Source organism: Mchenga conophoros, linkage group LG5, assembly GCF_057382185.1.
Source record: "Mchenga conophoros isolate Kocher_MC1m ecotype Shallow Benthic linkage group LG5, M_conophoros_male_GT1.1, whole genome shotgun sequence".
NCBI lineage: Eukaryota > Metazoa > Chordata > Actinopteri > Cichliformes > Cichlidae > Mchenga > Mchenga conophoros.
The window spans coordinates 37641152-37657592 of record NC_140530.1 but is presented as its reverse complement, the minus strand read 5'-3'; the positions used below and the strand labels follow the sequence as shown (position 1 = coordinate 37657592).

Genomic DNA, 16441 nt, shown 5'->3' with positions numbered 1-16441 from the left:
AAAAAGTTAACATGTGGGATTTGTTTGTTTATGAAGAGGGGAGAGTTTTGGGAGTGACGGTAACGTCAGCGAGACAGACCGAGCGAGTGAGAGAGAGAGAGAGAGAGAGTTTTTAGATGCGAGAGATTTGTGATGTTTAGTGTGGAGTGTTTACTTAGTGTCTTGTGTTGTCTTGTGTAATTGTTCTGTTGTGTAGTTGTTTTGTTTTGCGTGTCAGTGAGGGCACTAATGAATGTCACTAAGGCACATTTGCAACGTAAACACTGTCACTAAGTAGAAAACCAGCGGAGTGATACACCTCCTGTTGTCAGGCCTGCAGGTTTGTCCCTGTGTTGTTCTCCTGTTTTTACTGGCACACATCATTTGTGGGGCATCTTATTGCCAAACTCACTTTAGTTAATATCCCAGATAGCAAGGAGACATTGAACAGATGTTGATTTTCCATCTGAACCATCAGAATCGTCAGGATTGAAATGTCAACACAAAACCAATGTTGAAACAACATTGAAATACTGATGAAACCTTACACTGACATTGAAATAACATTGATTCACTGTTGTTCTGTCATCGTTGATTGTTGATCTATTTATAGTTGACAAGGTGACAACAATCACGTTGAAAAACCATCGATTTATGGTTGAGCGGGAAATTAAAGCTGCTACCACTTGGACTGAAGCCTTGTATTAACAAACATGCCATATTGGCCCAGTTTATTTTTTCTTATCATTGTTGTGAGGAGACCATACATAGCATTTGCATTTTCTGTTGTACAATTCATTTGCTGGTGTTTTTGTTATGGATAAAACGTGTCTCTTTTTTTCCCCAATAGCTGATCTGCACTCTGCCAACATCTGCGAACAAATATATTTCTATGAAGTTGTTCTATATAGTGTGTAACTGCTGATATAGAGCGTTATTACGTTTATTGTTAATGCGATGGTTGATATGGTACATTGAGAAAGGTTGCCGACCCCTGTACTGGATAAGAGCCCAGACGAAACTTTTTCGGAAGGTGCAGCCGTTAGGGGGCGGGGCTTGTTTTCAATCCATATGAACTTTTCTAACATAAGAACTGTATATTCTTAATCCCTGTATTTATTTTAATGCTTTGTGGTTGCTTTTGGACATCTGTGGCATCTATTAATGTCAAATCTAGCCTTTCTTTAACAACAAACTGCATTTACATTTACTGACATTTTCTGTTTAATTTCATTTTAAATAATAGTAATAATAATAATAATAACAATAGTATTTGTTTTGCTATTAAAATGTGTTTAGACACAAGTTTTGTTTTGAAAGTCCAAAGGCATAAACCCTACGGTGGCCCTGAGAGGCCAAACGGACTGCAACTTCAGAAAACACTTGCAAAAAGAAAAATGTTGCAAAAAGAAAAACGCTGCAAAAGCACACAAAGCACAACGGAAATAGGAAAAAAGACAACGGAAATGTTCCTGGGGAGACAACCCGACGGACCAGTTGCACGAACCAAAACATGCTAACCAGTGCGCTAGGACTGGGACACACTTCAAAGAAGTGGAGGAGAGGTAAATGTGTTGTAATCTCATGATTCTAATAATACTACAGATATGTTTGCAGTGTTTGGGAGTAACGAAATACAAGTAACACTGTCACGTATTTAAAATACGAGTAACTGTATTCCGTTACAGTTACTGTGTAAATAGGTGGTATTCAGAATACAGTTTTTTTGTTGAAATAAATAGATTACACATCATTATTTTCCTATTTCGTATGTTAGGCTATGCCCTCTCTATTTTTTGTTAATTCCACTCTGGTGGAAACCCAAACAAAACAAGCATTAAGAGGCTCTAATGCCTGTGTCTCAGTTTCGCGGCCCATGCCACCTCTACTTGCGGCAGTATAATGACATGACAAAATATTTTCAATAATTATTGTTCAAAAAATTTTTTAATATTAAGGCAATAGGCAGAGTATTACAGGCATAGCGATAAAGGATGTGCCCTCATGTAGTCATGTATTTTTCTAAACGCTCTGGAACAGCATCCTTCACTCTTCTTCTCATTCATGTGCTACAATGAGACCAGGCTGACAGCTGATCTTCTTGAGAACATCTTCCATGTGCAATTTGGTCCACCTGGCAGCTCTAGGCGTCAAGAGGAGACGAGTACTAAGCTACTGGCAAGACTATCTGCTTTCTGTAGAAGGTATTAAATTTGGTTGAAAATGTTGAAATGAGTATTTATGTCAGCAAAGTGTAATGGCACCTTTTTCCTGTTTATTATCATTAGAAATAACTTTTATTCTCTTTACATTTTCAGAGAGAAATGGAAGTCTGTCTCTTGAAGACATCCTTATGTTTGCAACTGGACTGAGAGAAATTCCTCCTGCAGCAATTCAGCCAAAGCCACAACTTCTTTTCCAGACCACTTCACGCTTCCCTGTAGTAGATGTCTGTGCAAATACTATCAAAATCCCAGTGCTACACAGTTATGAGGACTTCCAAGAAGCCATAGATTATGGCATCCAGAACTCTCCTGGGTTTGGGCTTCCCTAAGGTCCAAGTCCTTTTGCTTTTAAGCCACATTTATGGTTTTAGCAAACATTTGAAGTTTGTGATTTTAAACTCTGAAAATTTTTTTCTAATAAGTTATAATTTGTGTAAATCACATAAAGTTTAATGCATTGCAGAAAGTTCAATCAGGTTTTGGAATTTCAAAAGCATAGTATCATAGTGGGACAGTTGAACAAGTTAGACATATTTCACTGTATTAAGAAATTGCCAATGTAACAAAATAAAACATTTCTGAAGTATTCTAATGTACTGAGACACGCTAGTATAATAACACAGGGAAAAAAATCTGATAAATTCAGTTAAAAGGCTTTATTTAATCAAACACTTCTGTGTTTGATTACATTTTTTTGTAAGATATGCAAGTTGTTCTTGGAGTTAAAAAAAGAAATAGGAAAAACCCACATAAATACAGGTCTCGCTGAATGCTTTTGTAAACCTTTGTTTGTAAAACAGATCTCCAAATTAATCAACGTATTTGTTACAACACCTAATTAAAAGGAACAAGTTATTTTGTACAGTATGGTCTTTTGATTTCTTCAGGTCGAAAGCGTACACACTGAAAAGTTGACGGTAGTGAAACTATTTACAGTGGGGCAAAAAAGTATTTAGTCAGCCACCGATTGTGCAAGTTCCCCCACTTAAAATGATGACAGAGGTCAGTAATTTGCACCAGAGGTACACTTCAACTGTGAGAGACAGAATGTGAAAAAAAAATCCATGAATCCACATGGTAGGATTTGTAAAGAATTTATTCGTAAATCAGGGTGGAAAATAAGTATTTGGTCACCTCAAACAAGGAAAATCTCTGGCTCTCACAGACCTGTAACGTCTCCTGTAAGAAGCTTTTCTGTCCCCCACTCGTTACCTGTATGAATGGCACCTGTTTGAACTCATCATCTGTATAAAAGACACCTGTCCACAGCCTCAAACAGTCAGACTCCAAACTCCGCCATGGCCAAGACCAAAGAGCTTTCGAAGGACACCAGGAAAAGTATTGTAGACCTGCACCAGACTGGGAAGAGTGAATCTACAATAGGCAAGCAGCTTGGTGTGAAAAAATCAACTGTGGGAGCAATCATCAGAAAATGGAAGACATACAAGACCACTGATAATCTCCCACGATCTGGGGCTCCACGCAAGATCTCATCCCGTGGGGTCAAAATGATCATGAGAACGGTGAGCAAAGATCCCAGAACCACACGGGGGGACCTGGTGAATGACCTGCAGAGAGCTGGGACCAAAGTAACAAAGGTCACCATCAGTAACACACTACAACGGCAGGGAATCAAATCCCGCAGTGCCAGACGTGTTCCGCTGCTGAAGCCAGTGCATGTCCAGGCCCGTCTGAAGTTTGCCAGAGAGCACATGGATGATACAGCAGAGGATTGGGAGAATGTCATATGGTCAGATGAAACCAAAGTAGAACTTTTTGGTATAAACTCAACTCGTCGTGTTTGGAGGAAGAAGAATACTGAGTTGCATCCCAAGAACACCATACCTACTGTGAAGCATGGGGGTGGAAACATCATGCTATGGGGCTGTTTTTCTGCCAAGGGGACAGGACGACTGATCCGTGTTAAGGACAGAATGAATGGGGCCATGTATCGTGAGGTTTTGAGCCAGAACCTCCTTCCATCAGTGAGAACTTTGAAGATGAAACGAGGCTGGGTCTTCCAACATGACAATGATCCAAAACACACCGCCCGGGCAACAAAGGAGTGGCTCCGTAAGAAGCATTTGAAAGTCCTGGAGTGGCCTAGCCAGTCTCCAGACCTCAACCCCATAGAAAATCTGTGGCGGGAGTTGAAAGTCCGTGTTGCTCGGCGACAGCCCCAAAACATCACTGCTCTCGAGAAGATCTGCATGGAGGAATGGGCCAAAATACCAGCTACTGTGTGTGCAAACCTGGTAAAGACCTATAGTAAACGTTTGACCTCTGTTATTGCCAACAAAGGTTATGTTACAAAGTATTGAGTTGTATTTTTGTTATTGACCAAATACTTATTTTCCACCCTGATTTACGAATAAATTCTTTACAAATCCTACCATGTGGATTCATGGATTTTTTTTTTTCACATTCTGTCTCTCACAGTTGAAGTGTACCTCTGGTGCAAATTACTGACCTCTGTCATCATTTTAGGTGGGGGAACTTGCACAATCGGTGGCTGACTAAATACTTTTTTGCCCCACTGTATATAAAAACTATGGTACTATTTTTTTTTTTTTAAATACTCATTAAAGTTGGTTTGTGACAATTAGTGTCAGTGGTAATTGTACCCACATCTAGCAGATGATTTTACATTGACTTCTAAAGTCCAGTCATATTTTTGAGTGTTATATAATTTTCAACTGCAGTAGTCCAGTTGACTGGTCGAGGGAGCTCACTCTGTCTTTCCAAGTTTGTGAAATGAACCTGGAGATTGTCGTCCCCACATAGACTGTACTGAGCAGGTAGAATGTCATCAAACTGGTGCAGGATGTCTTGAGGCACTTGGAATCCACACTCTCTTCCACCATACCTTAGGTCAGTCAGAAAAATGAACAAATTCAGTCACTTCTCCAGGTACTATCCTTCAAGGTTACAGCAAAAGCGCAAAGTCAATCTTATAATTAAAAGTCAGTTCTGGAAATTGTGATTTTAAAGAATCTTAATTATGCATATATCTACATTTGTCATTTTTAGCCAAGATGTGATCCAAAGTTAAAATATGATTGTCTAACTTTTTTTTTTGTGGAAAAAAATATAAAAATAAAACGTATGTGCATGAAGTCAGAGAACAGAACTAATGGCAAAACACAAGTGGCAGCTTTAATTTCTATTCAGCAAAAAGGTGAAAACAACAAAAAATACTATTCAATTGCAAAAGTGTGTGTAATACCTGCTGTGAGTAACAGTTAGGGCAAATTGTTAAACCTAAATGGCATACTGCTTACTTAACTCAAGTGGTTAGGTCAAGAAAGAAAAGAGTGCACATAAGGGATGGACTGTTCCTGAACCATTTTATAAATGAACAACAGGTTTAATAACAGCAAGCTGGACAGGTATCCTGCACATACAATACACTATACTGAGGAAGAAAAATTTTAGTAAAACTGTGAAATAAAATACATGGACTAAATACATACCTATGAGGCAGGTGATACATGGCTTCTGGTTTACCAGATGGACAACAAGATTGGCGCACAGGTCGGATGGTGTGAGTGTTCCAGAGATCTCTGTACTCGTCAAGCTCTTTTTGCAAGACATTGAGGAAGACATATCGTAGAAGGCATTTATGTTCATGACTGCCGTTGAAAAGATGCCTCTCCCTCAGGTCACTGAAGAGTTCAATCCAGAACTGAGTTCTAATGGTGGAATGACAAGGCATATAAAATTTAATAACACAAGTAATTCAATGTAATTGTCCTCTTTAAAAAAAAAAGTCGTAATCTTAAGAATATTGAAATGTGCGCAATTTCGTTCAAAGAAAAGCTTATTCACATGTTCTGAAGTGTTTCATCAATGCACTGCAGGAAAAAAAAAGCAACTTCACACAAATAACAAAATTTAACAAAATGATTAATCCTTCTGTTATTCCTGCATTTGGCGGTTGAACTTAAGAAAAGTTGTAATATACAGGTCTGTCCATATAAATGTACTATTTTGTTTCTCCATGAACACTGAAGCTGTTATCACTTGTTAGATACCACACAGAAATCCAAAAGCTAGTGAAAACATCAGTAATTTTTTTTTGGCACACAAAGTTGAAGAAATGTCTGAAACGAATGACCTCCTCTAACAAATTTCTGTCATGTTGGATCAATGTTCTTATATTACTCATATTACAGTTCTCAAATTTGAAGAAACCCTTGTTCTTTTATTTATATGACTCCCTACAGGTAAACTATTTGATCTAGATGTTAGTTTGGTACTACGTAGGCACACAAATTTGAATAAATTTTACTCAGTTTTAAATACATCAATCTTTACTGATGCTATTGCCTCTAGGATTCATAATAATTTATTAAAATGTTGAATGTCAGTTTGTTTGTTGTTTTTTATAGTTCCTTTTTAGGTGGAATGTCTGAGTAGGATTTTCTTTTTGAGTGTGTTGTTTTAATACAAACAAATGTCACTGGTATACCAAACCATTTATTATATTTTTTGAAGCAGTTGTGCATCACATGAGAAAAATGTGTAGGTGACTATGTTTTTCTTTCTTTGTTTGTGACTGTAATTTAATATTTGAGTATAAAACCCCACCCACAAAAAAAAGTATATCGCTGACCACGAAACACCTTCAGAACCATTCAATTTTAGTTTCAGAATATATTTTAAAAGCCATGTACCTTTGCTTTCTGAACGAAGACCACCAACTTTCAATCCGTTGATTTGTAGTTGAGGTACCATACATATGACTGTGGGCTCCTGCAAGTTCATCTCCATGGTCTGATCTTAAAGCACAGTGAATGGCTGCCATTGTGCCATTTTCTGTGCCACAGTCTGTACGAAGGCATGCTGGAAGTTGACCAAACCGTGACAAGCACTCCATATAATATTTTGCAATGATACCTGGGTATCATTTGAGCTGCCACAGCTGAGCCACATAACTTTCCTTGAAAATCCATCGACACATGCACTAATAGCAACACCAAAGGGCTTCAGCTTATCATAACCATCCACATGCCACACTTGATTTGGTCCTTCTGAAAAATATCCTCTTCGAACAAACCTGCGTTTACAGCGACGCTTAACACCATATGGATCTAGTCTTGAGAGTATGTGCATTACATCATTTCTTTTAACTTTCAGATTATACTTTTGTCGCAGTGTCTGACACATGGATCTGTAACCCAGAAGCTGACCTGAGCCTCTCAGTTCTTGTGTAACAGTGGAAATGACAATGTCAGTGGGAGTAAAGTCTGTCCTTCTAGTCATTCCAGCATCTTTTAGCCTCCTCTTTAATGTTCTCAGACTCATACAAATATTATGCTTGTTTTCAAGAAAATCCAGGATCACTTCATATGTATGGCCCTCAGAGAAATACTTATTGATGATGTCTGTGACTGAGACTGGGCCTAAGGTTGAAGAGAAAACATGAAAAGATAATTACGACCGCAGGAATCCACAAATGCACTTAATAAGTGTTTTTTTAAAAAAATACCACATCTGAAACAAGTCTCAATAAACATGACTCAAGTATTTAATCTTCTTGATGTGTGCTTAAATAAAGGCCAGCAAAAGCTCAAAGAACATGGACCAGGATTCAGGACTTATCACTCTCATTAAGACCTCTATGCTGACAACTCAAAATGAGCAAAATTAGAGAAGTTAGAAGAATTTCGTCACTGTGTACATATGCCCTATTAAGTCATAAACTAGTTTTTAAAATTATGCCGTAGAACCGGTGGCAGGCTTAAACCAGAATACAGTTCTTAGTACCTACCAGTTCATGCCTTTGCGTTTTTGGAATTCTGATTTATCTTTGCATACAGAGTCTTTAACAATACAAAAACCTTAGAATAAGCAAATGAATATACCGGTAGTACTTTGGAATGGCACATCAATAATAATCCCCCCCCAAAAAAAGTTTAACACGCACTACTGAAGCTACTGTGGTGTATATAAGTCATTATGAAGCAATTAAAAGGTGAGCAATAAATACTAGAACTTAGGAAAGTGAAGTGCTTACCATTCTCTATAAAAGGTGCTAAAACTTGAATGTTAGTTCCACAGGACCCACAAAAAACTCCAATTTGCCCCACTAGCTGGATTCCACAATATGGACAATACATTGCCTGATGAAGACAATGCCAAATTAAAACCTGAACACATTAACTGCAATATTCCTTAATGACTTTGACTTATTAGTATTTGTTCTCGAGTTTAAAAAAGCTTCATTTCTAAGGCTACATTAAACATTATCTTTGTTAGAATTATCTTTGAATATATATTCCAGATATCTGTAGTATTATTAGAATCATGAGATTACAACATATTTACCTCTCCTCCACTTCTTTGAAGTGTGTCCCAGTCCTAGCGCACTGGTTAGCATGTTTTGGTTCGTGCAACTGGTCCGTCGGGTTATTGTCTCCCCAGGAACATTTCCGTTGTCTTTTTTCCTATTTCCGTTGTGCTTTGTGTGCTTTTGCAGCGTTTTTCTTTTTGCAGCGCTTTTCTTTTTGCAGCATTTTTCTTTTTGCAAGTGTTTTCTGAAGTTGCAGTCCGTTTGGCCTCTCAGGGCCACCGTATAAACCAGATTAGTGTTCTGTTAAATGGTTAAAGTTTAGGTTGGCTTTATAATTTCTTCTATATTCTTCTAAAGAATTAAGTTAAATTCCACAGTTGAATCATAAGAAACATTTTGGGCTTGCCTATGTTACATATAAACACCGCCTCATGTTTTATCTGGTCATTGTGCTTATTAGAAACTTTATATGTTGGAAGTTAACTTTTAACAAGCATGTAATGATGATATTTAAATTAGGTGGTCTTTTTTTAAACACATATCTCTTTAGGCCTAAACTGACAGTGCCAATACCACACATTCAGACACAATAGTAGATGGTGTCTTTAATACTATATGTACTAGTCTAATTTGGTTGTATGGGGTCTACATTGACCTTCTGTGTTGTAAGTTATAACGACTGCACAGTCATTAAGGATCAAAACAGCTTCTAAATAATTTTATGTTTTTTCTCCCTCTGCTTGCTTCTTACTGTCTTTGAGGCTTGGACCAGCACTTCCCACATGACATCAAATTCTTACAAGTCTAGAAAAGGAGCTGTTGGACAGAAAGACTGAGTGGTAAGTATTTTGGCTTTCCAGTATATTAGTAATTGTCAGTGACATTTATATTAATCAGGCTGAACTTCAACCTGATTTACTTGTTGCTTCATTTGTGCTTTGGTTCGGGGAAATTGTTTCTTTACTGATTTTTTCCTGTCTTCTCTTATTAGACTTGAGATATTATATATACACTAACCTATTGTAAGTTACATGTCTACTTTTTAATGCACAGGTACAATACACAATCTGCACTTTTCTAATTATTCTAAATATTCTTAACTATTTAAACATCTTTCAGTATCCTGCTCTGTTTGCACACTATCTGTATGCTAATTTTAACAACTGTACTGTACTCTGCTCTGGTAATTATTGTCCATGATGTAAATATGTAAAAATTGTGTTTTTTGTTTTCTGTTCTGTGTCCTGTTCTTTTTGTATATGTGTGGAGTTTTTTTGCTGCTCATACAACCAAATTTCCGCTTGTGGGACAATTAAAGGATTATTCCATTCTATTCTATTCTATTCTATTCTATTCTATTCTATTCTATTCTATATCACTGCTCTACGCTGTTGCTGATGACTCCAGTTAATTTTACAAGACATGCTGTGTAAGTTAATACAAACAGCAACAGTTTGGTCTGTATTTCTTGAAAAATCATATCCCACAAACATATCCCACAGATGACACGCGAAGGGTTAAGTGATGGCACGACCATAGCTGGACTGGCCATTGGGCATACCGGGCATTTGCTCGGTGGCCCGATGATTTTTTTTTTTTTTTTTTCGTAACAGTTTAAACAATGAAAGTGGTGGATTGGTCAGATGCTGGTCGGTGTGTAAAAATAACTCAGTTGTTTGGTGGTGGCTATGGCGGAGCTTCCACAGATTCAGTAACATTAATAAGTGGTGGATGCCAGCAGGTGGATGAGGGAGAGGGGAGGCAAGAGGGGAGACCCGAGGCGGCCCCCGGTCCGAGTGTCAGGTGAACTGAACTTCAGGTCAGAAGTTATGACCTGCAGTCTATCTGGGTCAGATATAAACCAAGTTTAGGTGGAGTTTATTTTCGTTGTGCTGACTTTTTACAGTCAGTTACAATAACTCGTACTGCGTGCTAGCTAGCATGATGGAGTTTCTATACAGCTGGGTGGGTGTTATGATGTTACTGATAGTGAACTTTATTTTATTCATAAGGTTAGTTAGTAGAGTTGCCAACGGTCCTGTAAAAAACGGAATCGTCCCGTATTCAGAGAAAATATTACGAGTTTCGTATTGAGCTGAGAAGGAACACAGTTTGTCCCGTAGTTCAGCTACAATGAAAAAGACACAAAGCTGGAGTTATTTTGTGTCTTTACGCTGCACAGCTGTCTCTTCTTCTCTCATCCTCTCCCCCTCTCTTTCCTGTTGCTTCTTCAATCATGAAACTGATCCATGATCAGCTGATCAGCTTTTCTCTCTTGTTTATTTATCGCCCACTTTGCGCCAGAAAGAGGAAACCAGCGGATGTCCTTACTGAATCATCAGAGCTGAACAGATGATGGAGAAACAGGTTTACCTTTTAGGTGACATGAATGAGTTGAAGGGTTGGGTTGAATATTAGCAAACATGCCATATTGGCTTAGTTTATCTTTTTTTTTTGTTTCAAAACAGCTGATAACTATTCGCTGATGGCTGCAAACATCTGCAAACAAATATAATACTGTTAAGTGGTTCTATATATTGTGTAACTGTTCATATAGAGCGTTATTAAATTTATTGCTAATGCAGTCATACGGCACACTGACTTCTTAGGAAATTTTAAATGTCACTCGTCATCAGAAAGGTTGCCGACCCCTGGTCTACACTGTCTACACTGTATATAGTGAAGTCTGCAAGTTTTTGAATAGTGAACAAATCATTTTGCAGATTATCAGTATGAAAAGTTATTGGCCATGTTTGCATAGCCCTTTTTAAAATAATGCTTTCATGACATTATTGTGTGTCAGGTGGTGGTCGGGGCTATCCAGACTGACAAGTGGGACATTGAATGTCACCTCTCCAGTGGGCAGGGAGCCTGAGATTGTCTAAATTGGGGTTTGTTCTGTAGCAAATGATTGAAAAAATGTTTTAAGAAAGCAAATAGTTGGTGTTCTAAAAAATATGATTGTTTGCTTGCAGGACACCAGGACAGAAGAGTCCTCTGTCACAGATGGTTGGTCAGTGAAGATGGTCGCCTTCAGGTTCAAGCTCATTGCATCTCCAACCCACATCCACTGCCACTGGACTTAAGGGAAGTTAAAGACTTTCTTCTACACTTACATTTGGATCACCTCGATCCATGGCAGTCATTCAGGCAGTAATGCCTGGACTGGAAACAAGCCATCCTTAAAATATTACAACATACCAAGTTTCTGTGTTTGAATACAAAACAAATGTGTTGTTTGATCTAGAGACAGCACAATAAATAAATTTTATTTTGATTATATAAATAATGTAACTATTGCTGTTGAAAGCATATAAAACAAGTCCTTATAAAACAAGATATGATCATTATACGTTTGTTTGTGTATGGTAAGTCCAGTTGGCATTCTTTAGCTTTAAGATGGCGCAGGTTTAGAGTAAACCATGGTGCTGAGTGGAAAAATTAGACAGTTCAGTGTTTAAAGAGAGCAAATATTCATATTTATCAGGAAATGAGGAGCTGTGAATAAATGAAAGGTCATAAATGGCAGATGAAAGATCAGCAGGGTTAATATTACTAATTTTGCTAAATGTGATGTCATGGAGAGTACAGGATTTGGAGGCTGTTGTATTTACAGAAAGTTACTGTAATCATATGTTTATTTCAGTTACAGAAATAAACATACGAGCAATTGTGGTGTATAGTTCAAAATAAATGTTTTGGGGTTTTTTTCAGAAAAACATCGGCTCTTTTTAATAAATGTTTATTTCCCAAGGACTTTCTAAAAGATCCGAACAGTCGACATTCCAGACAGATTTGGTATTTAACGCTAAATCAGAGTTAACGTACTAATTCTCCAAAAAGAGTTAAATTAACACTCTCTGGAGTGGACTCGTATGGACACTTTAACAGTGTTAAAATCAAATCTGACCGTGTTAATTTGGCCATGCTGGATTTGCTGTGCTGTGTTAACAGGGTAACAGGTCACATCCTACACCCCCAATATATTAGCCAAAAATGTGCTAATAAACTAAGACTGTAGACAGTCACTGATCACCACATGTAGAGTATTTGTCAGTTATGTGCAGACCCTTTAAATTCCAGCCTGAAAAAGAACATCACAAAGTCCAGCTTCAAAATAAAACTGAGGACCACCTCCACACCAACAACTCCAGGCAGGTGTGTGTGATATTTAGTTAGTGATGTTCACTAACTGACAAACACAGACCCGAAGTGGTGCTGCAGCTGCACCAGAAGGAGCTACATCCCATCCACCACCAAACATCAACCATATCTTCACGGGGGTTTGACCTGGTGTTTTTCAGTTCAAATATTTATTAAATATTCCCAAACATTTAGTTTGGTTTTTATGAACTATTTTAGAGCTTTTGTTTTATTTCTTTTGTGTGCTTATTTTTGTTATTTGTGGTAATGTTGAGTTAATTTTGCTGTGTCCTCCGTTTCCATGTTAGGTGTCCTGTTGTTTGAATTTGCCTTGTTTGTACCATCTGGTCATAATGTCTTTAGCAGATGCCTTTGGCGACTACAAATACTTTGGAATTTTATATTCCTTCTAAAAAGATAAATCCATCCATCCATTCTTTTTTACTTATCCAAATCAGGGTCGCTGGAGCCTATCACAGCTGCCATAGGGCGAGAGGCAGGTCTGCGTCTCTCTAACACAGAGAGACAGACAACCATTTGCACTCACATCCACACCTATGGACAATTTAGACTCACCAATGAACCTAACCTGACTAACTGCAAGTCTCTACACAGAAAGGCTAGATAGTGGAGTTGTTTGAATTATTTGCATATCAGTGTAGATATCTAGCGTGATTCCGTCCCATTTAGATCTGATCTGCTTTTAAAGTATCCCTTTAAGTTTTTAAGCTGTATATTAGTACAACTGAAAACCACGGTGACCGGCTTAGCGACTGAAGAATGAATCAAATCAGAAAACTTAGAATTCATTTTGCTGGATCGATCACAGTCACATCATCAGTAAACAGTAGTGACCCAGTTTTTACAAAGCCCTGCAATAATACTGGCTCCACTTTGACAGATGATGTGGTGTGCTTCAGGTCATAAGTCATTTCTCTCCTTCATACTTTTCTCTTCCCATCATTCTGGTAAAATCTTAGATGTTTTCAGAAAAGTATAACCTGCCCCTCTCCTTGAGTCTTCCCAAGTTGGATACACGAAAGTTTGAAAACACACACAGAAAACAAAACAAAAAAAATAGTCACAATAGTTTAATTTTTGATATTTTATTCTGAGAATCTTGAGCTGTGTGAAAAATGATGGACATAATTATGTTAATTATAATAATTATAATTATTAATTATAATTATATAAGTATGAGGACATAATTAAAAGCATGAACATAATTTTCAATATCAAACATCAACAACATTTCATCTGCAGTGTGTGTATCCTGACAGTTTTCTTTAGCAAAAATAAAAAGATAAAACACAAAAGCGTATTTAAAAAGGCACTTTCTTTTCAGACTGCAAAATATTCACATTTATTTACAGCAGAACAGCTCAGGGTTATAGTTAATTACATTAAGTTAATGTATGTTTAGTGTTAGAAAACAAAGAAAACTTATTTCCCTTCTTTGGAGCATTCTAAAGGAAAGAATTAACTTGAGACAGTTGTTTGACAAACCTTCTGTTATCAGACAAATTTCCTTTCAAATGTTATTTAGATATTTACTGAAATATGAGTCCAGCTGGAAACACAAATCCATCCACAGTGGGCAAATGCACCAAGAGCAGGTGGAGCCATTTCTCTGCTCCGTCCTATCCGATTGTTCAGTCTGACGTCACTAGCCGTGTCTGAGCCTAAACTCCGCTGCAGGTCCATATATCAAACGATCACTGTGGCATTACTGAGAGTTGAAAAACTGTCTAAAGCCATTTCTCTACTCCGTCCTATTAAACTGCCGCAGAAGAGGAAAGCACAGGACAATGACCTCAGACCTCTCATGGAATAAATACAACAGTAATTTAATATTTTAAACCTATTTCAGGTGACAGGATGACAGTTCATACATGTGTGGGATAAAGAAAAACATTGATGTGCTGCATCTGTTTTCATTCAAATAGAAAAAAAACCCCCAAATGCCCAGTGTTGAAAAGATGGTGTTAGACGGTATTTGAAAGTATTTTTTATCAAGTACTGAGGACTTTGAGATAAACATTTATACTTTTATTTTTTATACAGATATATGTGAAGTGATGATGATCAAAGTATTAGAAAAATGGCTTTGGTGGCCGAACAGGAAATATTTATTTTGCACAAATGCAGCAGAAACTACACCCCTCCATCCTGACATTTAACAATGTGCTAAACCACAGGATTAAAAGCTGTTCTGAACTTTTAAACTGCTGAAAATATCAAAAATAATCCAACATGTCCAAGCTGCTGTGCTCCAAAACTTAATTTGGTTCTCATAAAACAAACATAAGCAACACACACACCGTACTTCACACACTTTGTTCAGCATTGGGTTTCAGTTCCTGGGCTGAGGGTTCAGAGGACTCCGTCTTGTTTGATTCTGCAGATTGGAAAACAAACTGTGTTAAAAAGTCATAACTGAGCAGAAATGCAGTGCTATGAGTTTGAGTAGTGGCGTGCACGATGACACATGAGTGTGTTTGAATTATACTTGCTGATATGGCAACATAACTACAGCGGGCAGATTCGCCCACTTTTATTATGATTACAGACAAAACACTAAACCGTCTTTATGAATAAATCGTGATGTTTGCTGTTTAACCATCTTCATCAGCCTCTGCAGTGTTCCTCCTCTTTACTCACAATAAGCTTTAGTTCATTTCAGTTTGTTTCATTAATATATTCAAAAATAAAGTGAAATAAGCAAGATTGTAAAAATGACGGTCACACAAAAATATGAGAATGTTCATAAATACCGTAATTATCGGGCTATAAGCCGCTACTTTTTGCACAAGCTTTGAACCCTGTGGCTTTTAGTCAGGTGCGGCTTTTCTATGGATTGTCCCTGATTTTTGTCATATCGTAAGACGATTTGTTTTGTTTGTTCCGCTGTTGTACGGCACTACGTTGCCTGGCGGAAGGGCATGTGATCAGACACACAGTATCGGTGTTCAAGAGTGGTATGTTGGTCACATGTCCATCCGCCAGGCAACATAGTGCTGTACAAGTAGCACGAAAAACAAACTTCAAAGTAGCGCTACACGTTCAGCGGGAGTCGTGGATGGTGTGCGGCAATAAACTTGCGAAAAGCAAGTTATGCTCAACTCCACCGGTGGAATCTGACAGCATGGAAAAGTGTGAAAACATCCATCCATCCACCTGAGCCTAAAAGGTAGTCTGAATCTATTTTTCTGGTGTGCTGTAGGTTATTGTTATGTACTACATTTGTTACTCGTTTATGAAGCACAGCACATGTTTCGTACTTGTAATTACCGCTACTTGTACATATACCTAAAAAGTTATGCAAATATGTACCCATAACTTGTTTTTCAAAATATTAATAAAAGGGGTGTGTCTCCAAACAGCCATCTCTTTCCTGACAATTCGCTTTGTGCATATTCTCTTACATATGATAAGTCAACATTGAAACACCTGCGGCTTTTAGTCAGGTGCGGCTAATGTATGTACAAAACAGGATTTTCCCCTGATTTTAGCTTGTGCGGCTAATATTCAGGTGCGCTTTGTAGTCCGGGAAATACGGTACATTAAACTTACCTTTTTAATTCATGAAGTAATACCTGACAAGAATCCCAACTACTACAACAGCAAGAACAACAGCAAGAACAGCAACAGCTACAATCAATCCAGTGTTTGGTTCTGGAACTGAAGAGAAAACATTGGTGTAACTCAGACTGTGACTGCATGTCAGGAACAAACAGCAGGTTTAAACAGCGAGCTCAGTGATGTCAGCATGGATCCAACTTCCTGTTTCCTCCTGCTC

General features: G+C 37.8%; 1 protein-coding gene and 1 long non-coding RNA gene across 2 annotated transcripts in view; both read right to left on the bottom strand.

Annotated features, from left to right (window-relative positions):
- Positions 1 to 3558: 3558 nt before the first annotated feature.
- Positions 3559 to 11659, bottom strand: LOC146575090 (uncharacterized). Its single transcript, XR_014892526.1, has 5 exons — positions 8535 to 11659; positions 8224 to 8329; positions 6881 to 7609; positions 5678 to 5896; positions 3559 to 5070 (listed from the first exon to the last, which is right to left on the bottom strand). It is a non-coding gene; the product is annotated as an uncharacterized LOC146575090 (long non-coding RNA).
- A 2073-nt stretch (positions 11660 to 13732) lies between these two features.
- The window catches only part of LOC146575088 (CD276 antigen-like), an 80212-nt gene continuing 77503 nt past the window's right edge, over positions 13733 to 16441 (bottom strand). The window contains exon 4 of the mRNA XM_085275278.1: positions 13733 to 15040. Within this exon, the coding sequence (XP_085131404.1) occupies positions 14970 to 15040 (71 nt within the window). The 3' untranslated portion in view covers positions 13733 to 14969. The remainder of the gene's footprint in view (positions 15041 to 16441) is intronic.